Genomic DNA, 15,768 nt, shown 5'->3' with positions numbered 1-15,768 from the left:
TCATCCAAGTCAGAGCTTGTGAAGCGCCGAATGAGTCTGCGTGCAAGACCAGGCCGCTTCTCTCTTTCCCGTTCCCATTCCGTACTCCGCCCTCTTTGCTCGTAATCGATTACCTCGGGGGTGGCCCCACCTCTATCTGCATATGATTCTGTCATACCCGGTCCTTGTGGTTTATCACGAAGTCGACCGTGCACGCCTGCTCTACCAGAGCGCCAGGAATAGCTAGAGCCGATCGACTCGGTTGGAGAAGTTGAGCGTTTACCTAGTGACGCGAACATACGCCTAGGAGCGGACCGGAAGAGCTTCGCTGGACGAAAATTTATCATTGAGTTTCCTTGCGATGACGAGCCGGTCACGCCAGTTGGGGGCAATGCTGTAGCCAAGTTGCTCAGATCGAGCGAGTGCAGACTCGAAGAGGTCGAGCTATGTGTTGAGCTGCGGATGGGGTCGTTGTTTATCATGCTGGTGTCTACAGCACCTGCTGATGGTATTGTGTGAGGTCGGTTCAAGCCAACTCTCTGGATGCGGTCATCGCGATGGCTCTCCTCCGCACTCTCCTCGCCAGTGAAACTGGACGTGATCGTGTGGAATCCTATTTTTAGGTCGGGTACGAAGCTTTGCTGCCTACAGTCTGTCGAATTTGTCTCGGTCTGCGGGCGCGTTTGCCATTCTTGCGAAGACTGTCGCGACATCTGCGCTGCCAAGGAAGGTGTGCCAATGACTTGGAATTATAGAAGAGAACTCTGGGTGTTATTGCTAGCTCCCATTACTGTTGTGAAATTGAGTGATGCGATCAACACTTTGTATGGGCGGTGTGAATGAATTATACGGTCCCTAGTACCGTTGCCGGAGCGATTACCCACATAGGCGATCGCCGGAAGACAATGAAACAGCTCTATCAGTGCTGCATTCGCAATGTGAGTAGGACAGTCTGGTCGAGTGTGTCGAGTGAAAATAAATACAGATCTGATCCTTCAATGGTCTTGCCGTTTTTGATTGTCGCGCAAGAACGACACCAAACTAAGGTCTCCATATTCCTTCCCCAGATGTACCCCAGGTTTCGATACACTGGACCTCACTCATCGACGAGCCCCAGCTTTCCGACCTTCTACTGTAAAAGTCCAACATGACAGAGCTCTTGGTCGGGATGGGAAAACATTCTCCCAAGATGTCGTGTCTGGCGTTATCAGGAGGGCTCTAATATTTATTTGCCTCCCCCGGCATCTTCCTCGACAAAAGCGGGTAACAGCGTGAATAAGTCGCTCCATATTACAATAATGCGCTGGCGCTACATATGTATGGGGTATGAATATTAGAGTCTCTCGACGCGGGAACCGATTCGAGAGATGTGAATATCAAATTCGACCAGAATAATCGAATTAGCATAGTCTAGACAGTAGTACGCATTATCCTGGGACCCAAATCGGGACCCACATCCTAGCATCAAGGCCGCGAACGTTGAGATTAGGCCACTTGCTGTTAACACTAGTGGGAGGGCATACCCGTGCGTTGTTGAGAACGTAGCCTCTACGTCGAGTGTCGAGCAAACGATTTAGTTGTTTGCTTCAAGGTCGAAGCTCAAATGCGTCCTTGACTGTACTTACTGTTAATGTATCGGAGACAATACCTAGGTACCTAGGTATGATGATGTTGGTAGGAGATTTTATGTGTAGTGATGGAACTTCGAAGACATACCGTGAGCGATTGGAAAGAGGCATATGTCACGCGACTGTTTGAGCGACGCGAAGGTTTGCCTTCTCAACAGTGGCCTGAGTAACGACCAGCTCTCACCCCAATTCTCACAAGACGTATATTCAGAGACGAGATCATGGGAGAGAAAGACGTGCGATGAATCAAGGCGGAGCGAAGAGCGATTGCTTGTTGTGCTGTGTTCATATGACATTACATTATTCGTGTGGTAGGCCGACGCGTCGATGACGTCACGGCCCAAAATCTGCTTGATCGTCCATAGACGCGAGCTCCGCTACCTCTCCATCACCACGCCCCCTAGCTACCACCAACCACACCCGCTGCGATGGCGGCCGTTGAGTACGAGACTGCGTGGCGCTACGCTTCGGCTTCTGGGGCTCGAGACGAACCGCGCCCTCCCACGAGCTGACGACGCGATGGGTAGCACCCGACACCTCCGCTCCATCCCGCACGCGCCGACCCGATGCAGCCGCACTGCAGACCCCGATGCATTCGGTCATGGACACCTTCCACCCATATATATATATACAAGAGGCTCAAGTCTAGTGGGGCTTGATGCCACCAGGCGGTGCCGGTTTGCTGGCGATGCGCTTATCCTGCTCTTCTTTAGGCAGCGCATCCCATTCGGCGACGTTCTTGTCCTATGCGATGTCAGTAAAGATGCGTATACACAAGGCCGCTGTCAGACTTACCCATTCTGCTACACACTCAGGCTTCCAGTTACATTGCTCTACCTCGCCGTACATGGGGTGATTGCGACGCGGGTGAAGCGTCGGCCATCCCGAAGCATGGTAGTGATGCTTGACCAAAGCCCCCCTTGAGTCATGGTTACCAGAGTCCGAGTGACCTTGGCCGGCTGCGAAAGCCTCCACATTCAACACCAGGATGCCATTGACGAGCCTCGACTCCGCAAGGTTGTGGAAGAGGTCCCAGGTAACCGGCTTGCCTTGATTCTGTGCAGTCATCTGCTCCAGTACGGCCTTCGTGAACGCGGACGGACCCGTCCCGCTTATGACCTCATCGAAGTCTAGCTGCAGCTCTGATATCTCGACTTCTTTCTGGTGAGACAGCTCATGAAGCCACGCTTGTATGTTCTCCATGAGCCTCATCATGACCGGCAGTCTGGGCTTGGCGGCGAATGTCCACTGGCAAAAAGACTTGCACTTGCCACCGAGGATGGGGTGCTCGGCGAAGGTTGGCTCGTCAATCTCGACACCAATTATCATATCGACCTCCTCCTCAATGTACCGTTCGGGTATGAATCGATCGATAGGACGGAGACATTCCACATCTATGTCGGCATACACACCACCCTCAGCGTACATGACGAGATAACGAAGCAAGTCAGCCTTGATGATTGTTATGTTAAGCTCTCGGTAAAGGTTGACAAGGTCTGGTCTGTTGATACCGTGAGCGCCGTAGTGGAATTCGAGATAATCGTTCGCGTTATCGTCGGTCAAAACCTCGTACCGATACCGGGGGTTCTTCGCCGGCCAGGTCTTCGCTGAATCCGAGTCGCGCTTCTCGAAGCCAAGAGGGCCGACCTTCCATGTCTGCCAAATCTTCCTCGGAATCACATCAGTTTTTAGCTGCAGTGGCTGTTGGTATCTGAGCTCGCGCCTGTAATTGTTGGCAGCCCGAATAGGTGTAGTAAAGAAGTGTGTATTGGCGAAGAACAAGAAGATAAAAAGCAGGGCAAGATATGCAGGCAGGACCCTTCGCACTTGGCTTGTGAGCTTGCCCGAGAAGTGCGCTGCAATTGGGGAATGGGGAGCCATTGCAATATTGAGGTGAAGCTTGGGTGGAGGTGCCCTGGGTCGCGTGCGCATGCTGTGGTTATTACAAAAAAGCAGGCGACTATTTCGATCCTGAGTCTTTGAGAGATTAGCTTACTGACTATCTTTTCCAAGACCCTCCTGTCGTTTTCACATTCGGCCCTTGCGCCCACCAATCCCCGCGCAGCTCTACTTCCTCGGTACATCGGTACAAATGTTGAATGCAGGACCAGCCTCGTGACGGGAGTCCAATAGCGCATGTGCGTCGCATAGCTAAGGAGCCGCCTGCAGCGTTGCGGCGGCGATGTTGGGTCAAGACGCCTAGGCTAAAGCTTCTCTCGATGATCCCTGCAACATGGTCGGAGGCGTCGACACAAACGGTAGTATCCCCACTCAAGCCCCGCACCGGACGTCTCTCATCAGGAACGGTCCAACTGTATTGTCTATGATATCAAACTGTCTTGATTCGTGGGCTGTTGACTTCACAAGATGGTGCAACCTCGGATCCTTCTGGGCTATGATGCCAAGTTCATCATTCCCCGCTTGCATGATCGGCTCGACCTGGACGATCGCTTTATTAAACTTACCGTTGTGAACCACACATGCTGCCTCGGTTGAGGTAAGCTAAAGCCATAGCTCCCGTCAGAAAACTACGCGTTCTCTAGCCTCGCGCGACACCCGCACCATTCGCTCCTGTACCAAGCGTTTGTGGGATTCTTAGATATTGATCTTTACATTCGATTGAAACCACAGTCGCCATCACTTCTGCTACCGCTTCGGATTCAGCTATGCCAGCCACACACCAGGGCTTGCTCGACAAAGGCTGCCTTGAAGAGGTCAAACTCTCGCCGACAATATGGAAACCAGTACGAACAACAAAATTGAGTCTCAACGCAGTGCGTCCTGAGTTTTTGAGCTTACGCTCTATCACGAAGAGCAAGCCTGTCAGACCAACAGCATGGCTGGACGGCCTAAGGGGCTTTGCGGCGTTCTTGGTGTACCTGCACCATAATCAACTTTGGTCTCATGGCGGCAAGGGCAATCAAGCATTCGAAACCTCATTTGGATACGATGGCAAATACTACTCGGCAGCATTCCCATTCTTTCGACTCATATTCTCAGGTGGTCACTTCGCAGTGGCTATCTTTTTCGTCATCTCAGGATATGTCCTTTCGCTCAAAAGCCTACAACAAATCCATGAGGGCCAGATCTCAAGTGCGTCGAACACCGTCGGCTCTGCCCTTTTCCGCCGCTGGCTTCGACTATACCTTCCCATCATCGTCGTCACCTTTGCGTGGATGTCGTTTCGCCATTGGAGTGGAATATCTGTCGATATGCGCAATATGGAACCTACGTTTCGCGAGGATGTTGTCAGCTGGTATCGAACCTTCAAGAACTACAGCTTCGTCTTCTCCACGAACATCTACGAATTCACAGAGCCCTACCACCCTCATTCCTGGTCGATACCGATCGAATTCAAAGGATCCATTATCGTTTACACCGCACTCTCCGCTCTTTCCCGATGCACACGCAATGCTCGCCTCATGTGCCAGGTGGCTCTGGCCTTCTACTTCCTGTACGTGGTAGACGGCTTCTATGGAGCATTGTTCATATCTGGAATGCTGCTCTGCGACCTCGACCTGCTGGCGGAGCAAGACCAGCTTCCACGATTTCTCAATGCCCTAGCTGGATTCAAGGAGCTCATATTCTTCCACTTGTTCATCGCCGCACTTTACCTTGGCGGTGTACCAGCATTCGATGCACCCGATATTGATCGCACAGTACTCATCTCAAAGTCTCCCGGATGGATATGGCTGTCGCATCTCAAGCCCCAGGCTGTCTTTGACGCCAAATGGTTCTACCTCTTCTGGGCTGCGTTCTTAGCCGTAGCGTCGATCCCACGACTGCCATGGCTGAAGCGCTTCTTCGAAACCGGGTTTTGCCAGTACCTCGCGCGCATCTCATTCGCGCTGTACCTAGTTCACGGCCTAGTCATCTGGACAATTGGAGACCGAATCTATGCCGCGGTTGGGCTTTCAAGACCATTCCACCAGGACGGTCTTCCAGGATGGGTCGACAAGTTCCCGCTTCCCAAAGGGGGGCCCATGGGGCTCGAGCCCGCATTTTGGCTATCGCAGCTAATTATCCTACCCATTACGCTGTATGCAGCCGAGGTTGTCACGAAACTAGTGGATGAGCCCAGCGTCAAGTTGGCAAATTGGCTTTACAGATGCACCATCCAGCCACAAGTCTCCCCTCCAAAACACCAGCGCAGCTACTCTGTACGTTAGAAGAAATTGAAATAGTCTTCATCCACAAATCTTCGTTTGTGTCATCGCAATGCGCTGGCCCACTATCGACTCCTCTAGACACTTTTGGCTCGGCTTCATGTGATGTTGGCACGCCAGGGGCAACCCGTCACGGCGCTACTGCAGGTGCTAAACGGGTAAGATGCATTATCATGTTGGTGCAAATGTTTATTGGTGATCCAAAGTGGAGATTGCTCCGAAGCGGCGCCCCATGGGGTACTTGCTCGGCATGGACTGGTGGTCCTTGCCCGCCTGCCGATCATGCTGACGGCAGCACCCGGAATTGGCGACATCACCGTGCGTGATTAACTCGACCCTTGCTCTCAATTGTGTTGGGACTTTGATCAGGATCAACAGGTCGTCGTCAGTGTCACTGTTCCATCCAGGCGACATGCACCTCATTGTCGGCTGGACTACGACACGGCTCGGCGCCCTAGCAGTTTGACCAAATGCGCATGTGAAGTTCCCCTCTCCTTTTCACGAAGGTTGCATCTAGACCTGACTAAAGGTCCATCGCGAAACCTGAGCTGTACTTCCGTACACATTATGCGACGGCGACACAACATTACCCTAGCGACACTTGCTTGTTTCGGAACCGTATACCTTGTCGCACAACACCGACATGGTTTCTCATATGCGCATGGAGACGGGCACATTGACGGGATCGAGATCCTGCCATCTGACGGGCACCGTGTCTCCAACCATGACGATGCATCCGCAATCGGAGAGAAGGGCCTACTAGACGGTATTCGGCCGTCCAGTTTAGCCAACGCACATTCCGCTTCAGGCCTTCACCCGGAACCTTCCTTCGCAGGAGCCTCGCCGCCATTTAGTACGGAACACGTACCCGGAACGAAATACAACTTTCAAGACGAACTCCAACTCGAGCTTCCCACTTCAGTGCTCCAAAAGTACCTGGCACAGAAGCCTCGCAACTACAATCCCAATGGTCCGAGAGGATATGCGTATGCAACTTTTCTCGCTACTCGCAGTCCTTCCTTGACGGACCCATATTTCCTCGCCATCCATTCGCTCATCTACCGACTACTCTGGTCATCCCGCACACGTAGTAAAAAGCACCCATTCATCGTCTTCGTAGCCGAATATGTCACAGACGAGCAACGCGCACTCCTCAAAGGAGCTGGCGCCCTAGTCCGCGAGCTTCCACCTCTTCATTGGGAGTGCAATGTCGACGGCGTAGAAGACCGATGGAAAGACCTCTTCGCCAAGCTCAACATGTGGAAAGAGACTGAGTTTGAGCGCATACTTTTCTTGGACGCTGATGCCTTTCCGCTGTCTAACATGGACGAGATGTTTGAGCTTGCGCCGATACAGGAATGCATACCCGATAAGCTGCATCTCGATGACTTTCTTGAGGACGGCCCAGTGTGCGAGCCTTATATCTTCGCTGGTGTCGCGCAAGACCTCGATGCTAAGCACCCCAACATTAATGTCGGTTCAATGGTCTTCACTCCTTCTTCGCGCATGCACGCTCGCCTTCTCCAGAACTATGTCAAGACCGACAATTACAATTGTTTGATGGCGGAGCAAGCATTCCTGAACTGGCAGTTTGGTCCTGAGGGTGCATATCCCGGGACGAAGTTGGAGAGGCAATGGGGTGGTTTCTTCCCCACCGAGGGGGAGGGCGATGGCTCGTTGAAGGTTGTGCATGAGAAGCTTTGGGTCGCAGAACATGGGTGGATGAAGGACGAATGGGAGAAAGGCTGGAAGGACATGATTGCGTTCTATGAGAGTAAGAATTTTGCGAATGCGAGGAAGAGTGATGGTGTGATTGCTGGAAGTAAGTGAGGCGTTTAGAGCTTTCATATGCTTGCATCTAGATTATGCACATCATGCTTCTCGGTTCCAAGACTTTCTCATACCTACTAGAGTAATGTAAATGTTAATGCTACGATTTTCTGGATTGATCTCGTTGTCAAAATACAATCAAAGCAGGTACATACTTCCGTTGCCTCTCCACTGGTCTCGCGTTCCAAAAAACGAGCTGCGAAGATGGTCTGGACCACACGCAAAAGAAAGTACTCCGAGTATGATGGTCCGCACATCCCCAATGACTACGCAACAAAGAAAGCGAAAGCGAGTGCCAAAACCAGTCAGTCTACAAAGAGCCCTGAAAAGACGCATGTACCGCATCCAACACCCTCTTTACTAGGCTTGCCAGGCGAACTCCGCAACCTCATCTACACATTCACACTGACTGCTCCTTCCAAGCAACTATCACCACTACCCACATCTCGGTGGCGAGGGCTGCGCCAACCCCCAAACAAACACAGCACCTATCCCCCCGCATTCAACCAACTCAAACACGTAAATCGCCAACTCTACACAGAAGCAGCTGACTTGGAACTTCGCTACAACACCGTCCGAGCCAAATATGCCTCGGATCTCGATCTGCTCCTCGCAGGCTGTACCCCGAAACAACGCGCCTGGATCAACTTCTCACTACACTACAAAAGGTTGGAAGACATCATACCTATCTTGCAAAAACGCTGGATCAGCCCAATAAAATGGGACGACCTCGTTTACATAGCACGTTTCTGCCGGAAACACCCACACATCCATGTCGCTATCACTTTCGCCGACTTCAAGTATCCCGCCAGCTCAAAGGAGAATCGTGATCCGCTGGAGTACTTTCTTACAACTGCCATGTACATTTCCATGGTGTATAGGCGGATAGATCTTACGCATCTGCTGCCGAGGGCGATGGCGGACAGGCCCATGTATGGCATCACAGTGAGCGATGTTATACTAGATAATGGGGAGAATTTCGGGAAGACGTGGCCGGTGCCGAAAGAGGCTGTGGATGAGTTTGAGGCGGAGAATATGCGGTTCTTTCCGCGGTGGAAGGGTAGGAGAGAGGATGCGGTGGATAGAATTGCGAAGTGGTGGGCGAAGGCGCATCGGAGGGACGGCGGGGCTGGGGAAGATTGGAGAGAAATTTGCGAAGCGGAAGTTAGACGGTGGTTTAAGGAGGGCATATAGGAGGGCGATGCTTCTCGTTGACACCGCAATGTGAGTCACATGCACCAGACTGTGCTTGAAGGTGGAATATGTTCGTTATAGTTTCCACAAGATATACAAAGATGTCTTCTACGCACTGGCCTCCGCAGTGCTCTGCCTTCCGGCTATACTTCCGCCCTTCCAACTTCCCTTAGGGTCAATCTTATCCTGCACCCTACTTTGCTCGCCCTCTTTGCCCCAGCCACCGCCACCAGGCGTGTGGATGATGATCCGTTCACCAGGCCGCATGGCTGCTGTGTTCTTAGCACCCATGTTGATGTATCTGTACTCCACATCTTCCTTCCTGATATCGGCATCCTTCTTCAGCAGCGTTTCAACTGCATAGGAAGTGGTAGGCGCATGCGCATCCTCTACAGACTCCGTTGGACGCTTGGAGTCAGAATTTTGATCGATGGCTTTCTTGTCAACCTTCTTCACCCAGATGTTCAGACCGCATGCGGCATCTCCTCCTCCTTCCATACCATACGGATGGTAAACTCTTCGTTCGCTGAGGATACTGACTTGGACAGGGATGCGGAACTCGATGTCGCGGATTACGCCCTCACCACCGATGTGCATGCCCTTACCTGCACTATCTTCCCTGAGTGAGAACTCGCGGAGAAGAACGGGGTATCTTCGCTCGAAGACCTCGGAGTCGGTAATTCGGGTGTTGGTCATGTGCGTATGAACACCGTTGGTGCCGTTCCAGGTCGAGCCTGCACCAGATCCTCCTGCAATTGTTTCGTAATATCCAAAACCCTTCGTGTCTTTGCGTTCGCCGCTCTTTTCGCCTTCTCCGTATGTTGTGCCGCCAAATCCAAAGGTAAGATTATTGCAATCTCCCTGACTTGCAGCACAAGCACGGAACGCTTTGAGGACGACATCTGTCACGCGCTGACTTGTGAGCACGTTGCCACCTACAACAGCGGCATTGTCAGACGGCGAGAGGAACGACTTCTTGGGGATGAGGACGTGAATAGGCTTGAGACAGCCTTGGTTCAATGGGATGTCCTCGCTGATCAGACAGCGAAGACAGTATATGATGGCTGAGTAGGTAACGGCTTCTGGCGCATTGATGTTTCCGTACACTTCAGGCCCGGTACCAGAGAAGTCGAAGACAGCTTCACCCTTCTCGGGATCAATAGAGACCTTCAGTCGTATTGGACTACCGTCATCCATGAAGTCCTCTGCGCTAAGATCTTGGCCCTCGAATCGCTTGTATACGTCCTTTAGCAGCGCGCGAACGGACTGCTCCGCATTGGCTTGTATGCTTGTCATGTAGAACTTGACGACTCGCTCGCCATAGTCTGACATTAGTGTGTTGATTAGGTTAATACCCTTTTGGTTAGCGGCGACCTGGGCCTTCAGATCATTGATGTTGTCACTGAGACATCTCGTACCCGAGCAGCCAGGATATTGGCCTGGTTCATCGAAGAGTAGCTCGGTGATGCGCTTCTCGTTGAAGTGTCCTTCTGACACCAGCTTCTCGGATTTTATGGCCGCACCTTCCTGGTAAAGTTCCTTTGACGCAGGGGGCATGGAACCAGGAAGTATTCCGCCTATATCGGCATGATGCGCGCGGGAAGCGACGTAGAAGATGATGTTGTCGCCACTGAACGCGGGTGTGATCACAGTGATGTCTGGCAAATGAGTACCGCCGAACATGGGGTGATTAGAGACAAGGACGTCGCCTTTCTTGAGCTTTCCCTTCCAAATGGCGGCTTGTTTACGGACACAGGTTGACATACTTCCGAGATGCACCGGTAAGTGGGGAGCTACACGAGTGTTAGCTGATTCAGTTTGCTCCAGCGATCAACTTACCATTAGCGACTAGTCCGCCATCCGCATCGAACAATGCGCAAGAATAGTCCAATCGTTCTTTGACGTTCGTTGACACGCTGGTCTTTTGCAACGCGCGGCCCATTTGCTCAGCAATAGCCATGAACCGGTGAGCAAAAATACTGAGCAATATCGGGTCGACTTCTTTCGTGTCAACCTGCTTATCTTGGTCTTCCGTCTCACCAATGTTGATCACCACATGAGTATGAATGACAAGCGCAGTGGCACCAGGCGTCACGACGATGGTCTGCGTGCCATCTGCGATGATTGCTGGACCCTTCAATCGATCGCCCACTTCTAAGTCTTCGAGCTTGTAGACGGACGTATCTTGCCGGCCGCCTTCGAAGAAGACCTTTCGGGTATCGTAGCGCTTTGAGTCTCCTGAGAGGTCCTTTGGTTTGATCTCCTTGAGTTGCTGATCTACACTCTTCTCGAGACCTTCAAAAGTCTTGCCAATGCCGCGAGCTCGTACGTCATCGACAATGATGTCGCGATCGGGTAGAGTAAAGCCGAACTCCTGGTCATGTTGCTTGACGAAAGCCTTGCCAAAAGCCCATTCATCGCCGTCGTACTCTTGCTCTGCCTCCTCCTTCGTCGGCTTGATGATCATAAGTGCCGACTCTGTTCCGCGATACCTCAGGTTGAGATACTCTTCGAAGTGGACATGCTCTTCGTCAAAGCCCTGGTCTCTAAGCGTACTCGTTGACTTGCTCTTCAGATCTGCCATCTTGTTCTTCAAGTACTCTCTTACATCCTTCTCGTCTGACCATACTGTAGACTCTGGCTCTTGTCTTTCATCGACGACATCAGCGAGTGCCATGCCATATGCTGATAGCACCGATGAGTAGCGATGAATCAGGATTTGCGAGATGCCAAGTGCTTCGGCGATGGCGACCGCGTGCTGGCCACCCGCACCACCAAATGTGGCGAGCCTGTGCTTGCTTGTGTCGTGTCCACGGGCTTCTGTTAGACTTCGAATCGGCCGGGTCATGGTCTCATTAGCGATTTTGATAAATCCGTTTGCGATATCGTCCAGCGACATCTCCTTCTCCTTATTACCACCTGCGACCTCTTTGTTGATCTGCTCGGCCAATTCCTTGAACAGTTTCTCGCTCGCTTGCGCGTCGAGGCCTTCGTCTTCATTCTTGCCGAAAATCTTGGGGAAGAAGTCTGGTAATAGGCGGCCAAGGAACAAGTTTGCGTCTGTGATGGTGAGTGGGCCACCCTTGCGGTAGCATGCTGGCCCAGGGTGTGCGCTTGCCGACTCGGGGCCTACAACGAACAGTCCGTTCTTCCAGAACAGGCGCGAACCACCACCTGCTGCGACAGTATTGATGTCGAGCTGCGGAGACTGTATGGTAACGCCAGCGGTGGTAGTCTCGAAGACGTGGTCGTAGCGTCCCGCGCCGTATCTGCTCACGTCTGTACTGGTGCCGCCCATGTCGAAGCCGATGACGGGAATCTTGGTTTCGGGGTCGTATGACGTGAGCGCATAGCCAACCACTCCTCCAGCAGGACCAGATAGGATGGCTTTCAGGCCAGAGAAGATGTCGACGTCTACCAGGCCTCCGTCCGACTGCATGAACTCGCAGCGAGCGCCCTTGGAGCCCTCTTCGCGCTTCACATTCTTGGAGCCAAGGCCGCCTTCGAAACCCTTGGAGAAGCCATCGATGTATTTCCGGATCGCGGGGGTGAGGTATGCGTCTGCGCAGGCCGAGGTAGCGCGTGGGACCAGTTTGATCATGGGCATAAGCTCGTGGCTCAAGCTGACGTGCTCAAAGCCAATGTCCCTCGCGATCTTGCCCACCAACGCCTCGTGGTTGGGATATGTGTATCCATGCATCAAGGAGACGGCGATGCTCTTCAGTCCGCCGTCGTAGACTTCCTGCAGTTGCTTCCTTATCGCCTCCTCCTGCGGTCGTTGTAGTATGCGCACCGTCTCGCCCGATAAGCCCTTGACCAGTTCTGCGCTGTCTCCGGCCTCTTCTATGCTCTTTGCCTGTGTCTGGTTCCTCTCCGGATCTTCGGCGTAGTCTTCCAGGGTGACGCGCTCATCGATCTCGACGACCTTCTTGTACAGCACCTCGGGCTTCCGAATATCCAGCGCGAAGATGTTCGGCCTGCTCTGATTACCAATCTCGAGACAGTCCTTGAAGCCCTTTGTGACCACCATGGCGATGTCCTCGCCCTTCCTCTCTAGCAGCGCGTTGGTGGCGACGGTGGTGCCCATGCGTATGCTCTCGATCTTGGACGTGTCGAGCGGCTGTCCACGGGGGATCTCGGTGCCGGTGAACTTGGAGAGGAGGCGGCGGATGCCTTCGAGCGGCGCGTCATCGTAGTTGGAGGGGTCGACGGAGAGGAGCTTGATGAGAATGTCGTCTTCCATCTTGCCCGTGCCGGGATTGCCTACGCAGTCCGTGAAGGTACCGCCGCGCTGCCTTGTCAGCTACAGTTGTGCGTATGATAGTGAGACATACATCAATCGCGATGCGGATTCCCCGCCCACTGATCTTGGGAGTGGCCATGTTGACGATAGATGGTGAAGCTCAGGGGCGCAAAGGCATCAACAGGCACGGGAAGAAACTTCGAAATGGACAAAAGATGATGCTAGGTCGTGCATGGCTCGATGCTGGCTACACGCGACTGCACCACCCATGAGGCTCGAGAGTGGGGTAGCGTTTGCTGCTGCCCCGCGACCTTTTGTCATCATTCGATTATTGATCCGTGGCAGGCGCATCATTGCTATCTCCGCGGCTTTCGCTGCATTGGGACTAGTGGCCGTCTCCATGAGCTAGGCCAGATATGTGCACAAGGCCCCCAGACAACCCCACCTAGCCTTCGCCCAGCTGGCGCAGGCAAATACCTACAAGCCAGCTTCACTGATTTCTATCAGTTACAATAGCATTGATACCCGAGGAGCTTTTGGAAATTCGACATGTGGACGCTGGCGCACCTTCAGTTTGCCTGCATCCGAGCAATCGCTCATACCTCGCTCTATATCCGGACCTCACCCTGGCTAGCGCCCGCAACTCAACCCGATTTTATCAAGAACTACCCTTGTCGACCGAGTCTTTATGGCTGCCGTACATTCATACCAAAAGACTCTCAAGGCAAACAGACTCCGCTGCCCCTCGTCATCAGAGCTCACGGTGGTGGCTTCATCGTCAACTATCCCGCAGCCGACGATGTTCTGGCGCGACATCTTGCTGATCATGCAAACTGTATCGTAGTCAGCATAGATTATGGCAAATCGCCACAAAACAAGTTCCCCACTGCCTACGAGGATTTCATCGCTCAAACGCTCGCCGTGATTGATGATCCAGAATTGCCTATCGACAAGTCAAAAGTCGTCCTCTGCGGCAGTTCAGCTGGAGGTAATCTTACCCTTGGCGCGGCCCAAGACTCGAGGCTACTGTCCAAAATTCTGGGTGTCGTATCCATCTACCCTGCCGTTGACTTCGACTCCGATAGCGATACAAAGATGGCAACTCGGCCAGATCCTCAAGTCCCTGACTTCATCGGAAAGAGCTTCGATGACATCATGAATCTGTACCTGGATGAAGCCCAGATGCCCTCCATGCAGGATGTGCGTTTGAGTCCAATGTATTTCGCTACAAGAGAAAGGTTGCCGCCGGCGCTTCTACTCATCGGAGCTGAGCATGACATGTTCTGCCGCGAGGTCGAAGTCATGGCTGAGAAGCTTGCGGGCGGCAGGGCTAAGGTTCCGAACAAGGAAGGCTGGTCGGCGCCGGGGGTGCAATACTATAAAGTATTTGGCCAGCCACATGCATTCGAAGGCTTTCCCGCTAAGGATCCCGAAGCGGAGAAAGCGAGAATAGCTGCAAAAGATGCCATGTTTGACACCATCTCAGAGTGGCTGAAGACTACCTTTTCTAAAGTTGACAGCTACTAGCGAGACCTTGCTCGATGTTAGCGCTTGGGTTTTTCTTGACGTCTCTGTTCACAGTACGCGATTGAGATCGTTGCCAGCAAATAGTGAAGCAAATGACAATAGTGCTCTTGACAACGTTCATAAACGGAATGCTTGTCGACGCGCGGCATACATAGTATACAGCGAGGTATTCATTTGCTATTCTCGCCTTGTTTTCTCCCCTTTTGGCTTTTACTACTTTCTGTGTCGTAACAGACTTTATGTTCGTTAGCAAATGTTGACGCTCGGGAGAAACTGGGCTTGTTACATTACTTCCGATAGTAGACGCTACCTTGTCGAAAGAGTCGGTGAAGCGTGCGTCCAGGTTGATGCTGTTTCATTACCTGGGCGTCGCGCCGTAGACTTGCATTGGGCCTACGCTCACGTCATGTCCTTGACGTATCAACGACACGGACTGGCATGGTGTTTGTACAGAATCAGATCGACATCTTTATCGGACCGTCCAAACCTGAAGAATCCCATGTCCCGTACAACAACAAAACAAGGACTGAAGATACCCTCGGCAGGCGCCGGGTAGCTGATACCAACATGCTTTCGGCTGCGGGAAGGCAATGCAGTCAGCTTACAAAGGGGTCGGTGATGACAGGCAGCCAGGAATGGACAAACCCCTGACAATCTCATGTCATATGCTGCGCAGGTACCTAAGTATATCCATGCGTAGCCTTCGAGAATATTGATGAAAGATCACATTACGTGCTATTGGGAGTGCGACGCGCTGGAGCGGCTGCAGCATACCTAGGTACGTCTTCCAAGGTTGGCCGCCATGTTCGCTTCACATATCTGAAACCGCAACCTTGAAATGTCCCTCGGAAACCTCACACGACTTCATCAAGACGTCTCGTGGCCGCCATGCTTATATTAAGGTTGCGGTCCTCGCCGGCTTCATCTCCCGCATGTCAGCTAAAGCCAATCCAGCTAGCGGCATGACATCACAGCACATGGCGCATCCACTTTGCTGGCGCGGCTCGCAACACATCGTGAAACCAGCGGTCAGAGCACTGCGCCCATGCCCATTCCGATATTTGCGCGACATTTGGTGCAATCAGCTGCCGCTATTTCCCATGCCCGGCTGATCTAAGGTCGGGCGCCGTTTGGGGGCTCGACTCGCGTGTGTTACAGGACGGGCGGAGGACAGAGTGCGTCATTGGCAATGCGGAGGGGG

The 15,768-nt window shown here is 52.7% G+C and overlaps 4 protein-coding genes across 4 annotated transcripts; 2 read left to right on the top strand and 2 right to left on the bottom strand.

The window, feature by feature from the left end:
* Positions 1-2,252: 2,252 nt before the first annotated feature.
* On the bottom strand, positions 2,253-3,488 carry J4E87_000330 (uncharacterized protein; the record flags this gene model as incomplete). The annotated part of the gene is made up of 2 exons (XM_049371988.1): positions 2,253-2,351; positions 2,403-3,488. 2 exons carry the CDS (start codon positions 3,486-3,488, stop codon positions 2,253-2,255), a joined length of 1,185 nt encoding a protein of 394 aa, XP_049238122.1.
* A 785-nt stretch (positions 3,489-4,273) lies between these two features.
* Positions 4,274-5,776, top strand: J4E87_000329 (uncharacterized protein; the record flags this gene model as incomplete). The annotated part of the gene is made up of 1 exon (XM_049371987.1): positions 4,274-5,776. The coding sequence occupies one exon, from the start codon at positions 4,274-4,276 to the stop codon at positions 5,774-5,776; it is 1,503 nt and encodes a 500-aa protein (XP_049238121.1).
* A 564-nt stretch (positions 5,777-6,340) lies between these two features.
* On the top strand, positions 6,341-7,603 carry J4E87_000328 (uncharacterized protein; the record flags this gene model as incomplete). The annotated part of the gene is made up of 1 exon (XM_049371986.1): positions 6,341-7,603. The coding sequence occupies one exon, from the start codon at positions 6,341-6,343 to the stop codon at positions 7,601-7,603; it is 1,263 nt and encodes a 420-aa protein (XP_049238120.1).
* Positions 7,604-8,905: 1,302 nt separating this feature from the next.
* On the bottom strand, positions 8,906-13,179 carry J4E87_000327 (uncharacterized protein; the record flags this gene model as incomplete). The annotated part of the gene is made up of 3 exons (XM_049371985.1): positions 8,906-10,590; positions 10,637-13,088; positions 13,132-13,179. The coding sequence occupies 3 exons, from the start codon at positions 13,177-13,179 to the stop codon at positions 8,906-8,908; spliced, it is 4,185 nt and encodes a 1,394-aa protein (XP_049238119.1).
* Positions 13,180-15,768: the final 2,589 nt, after the last annotated feature.

Source organism: Alternaria ethzedia (genome assembly GCF_023757985.1).
Source record: "Alternaria ethzedia strain BMP 0044 chromosome Unknown scaffold_1, whole genome shotgun sequence".
Classification (NCBI taxonomy): Eukaryota; Fungi; Ascomycota; class Dothideomycetes; order Pleosporales; family Pleosporaceae; genus Alternaria; species Alternaria ethzedia.
Note: the sequence above shows the minus strand (reverse complement) of the source record. Positions and strands in the feature narration are given on the sequence as shown.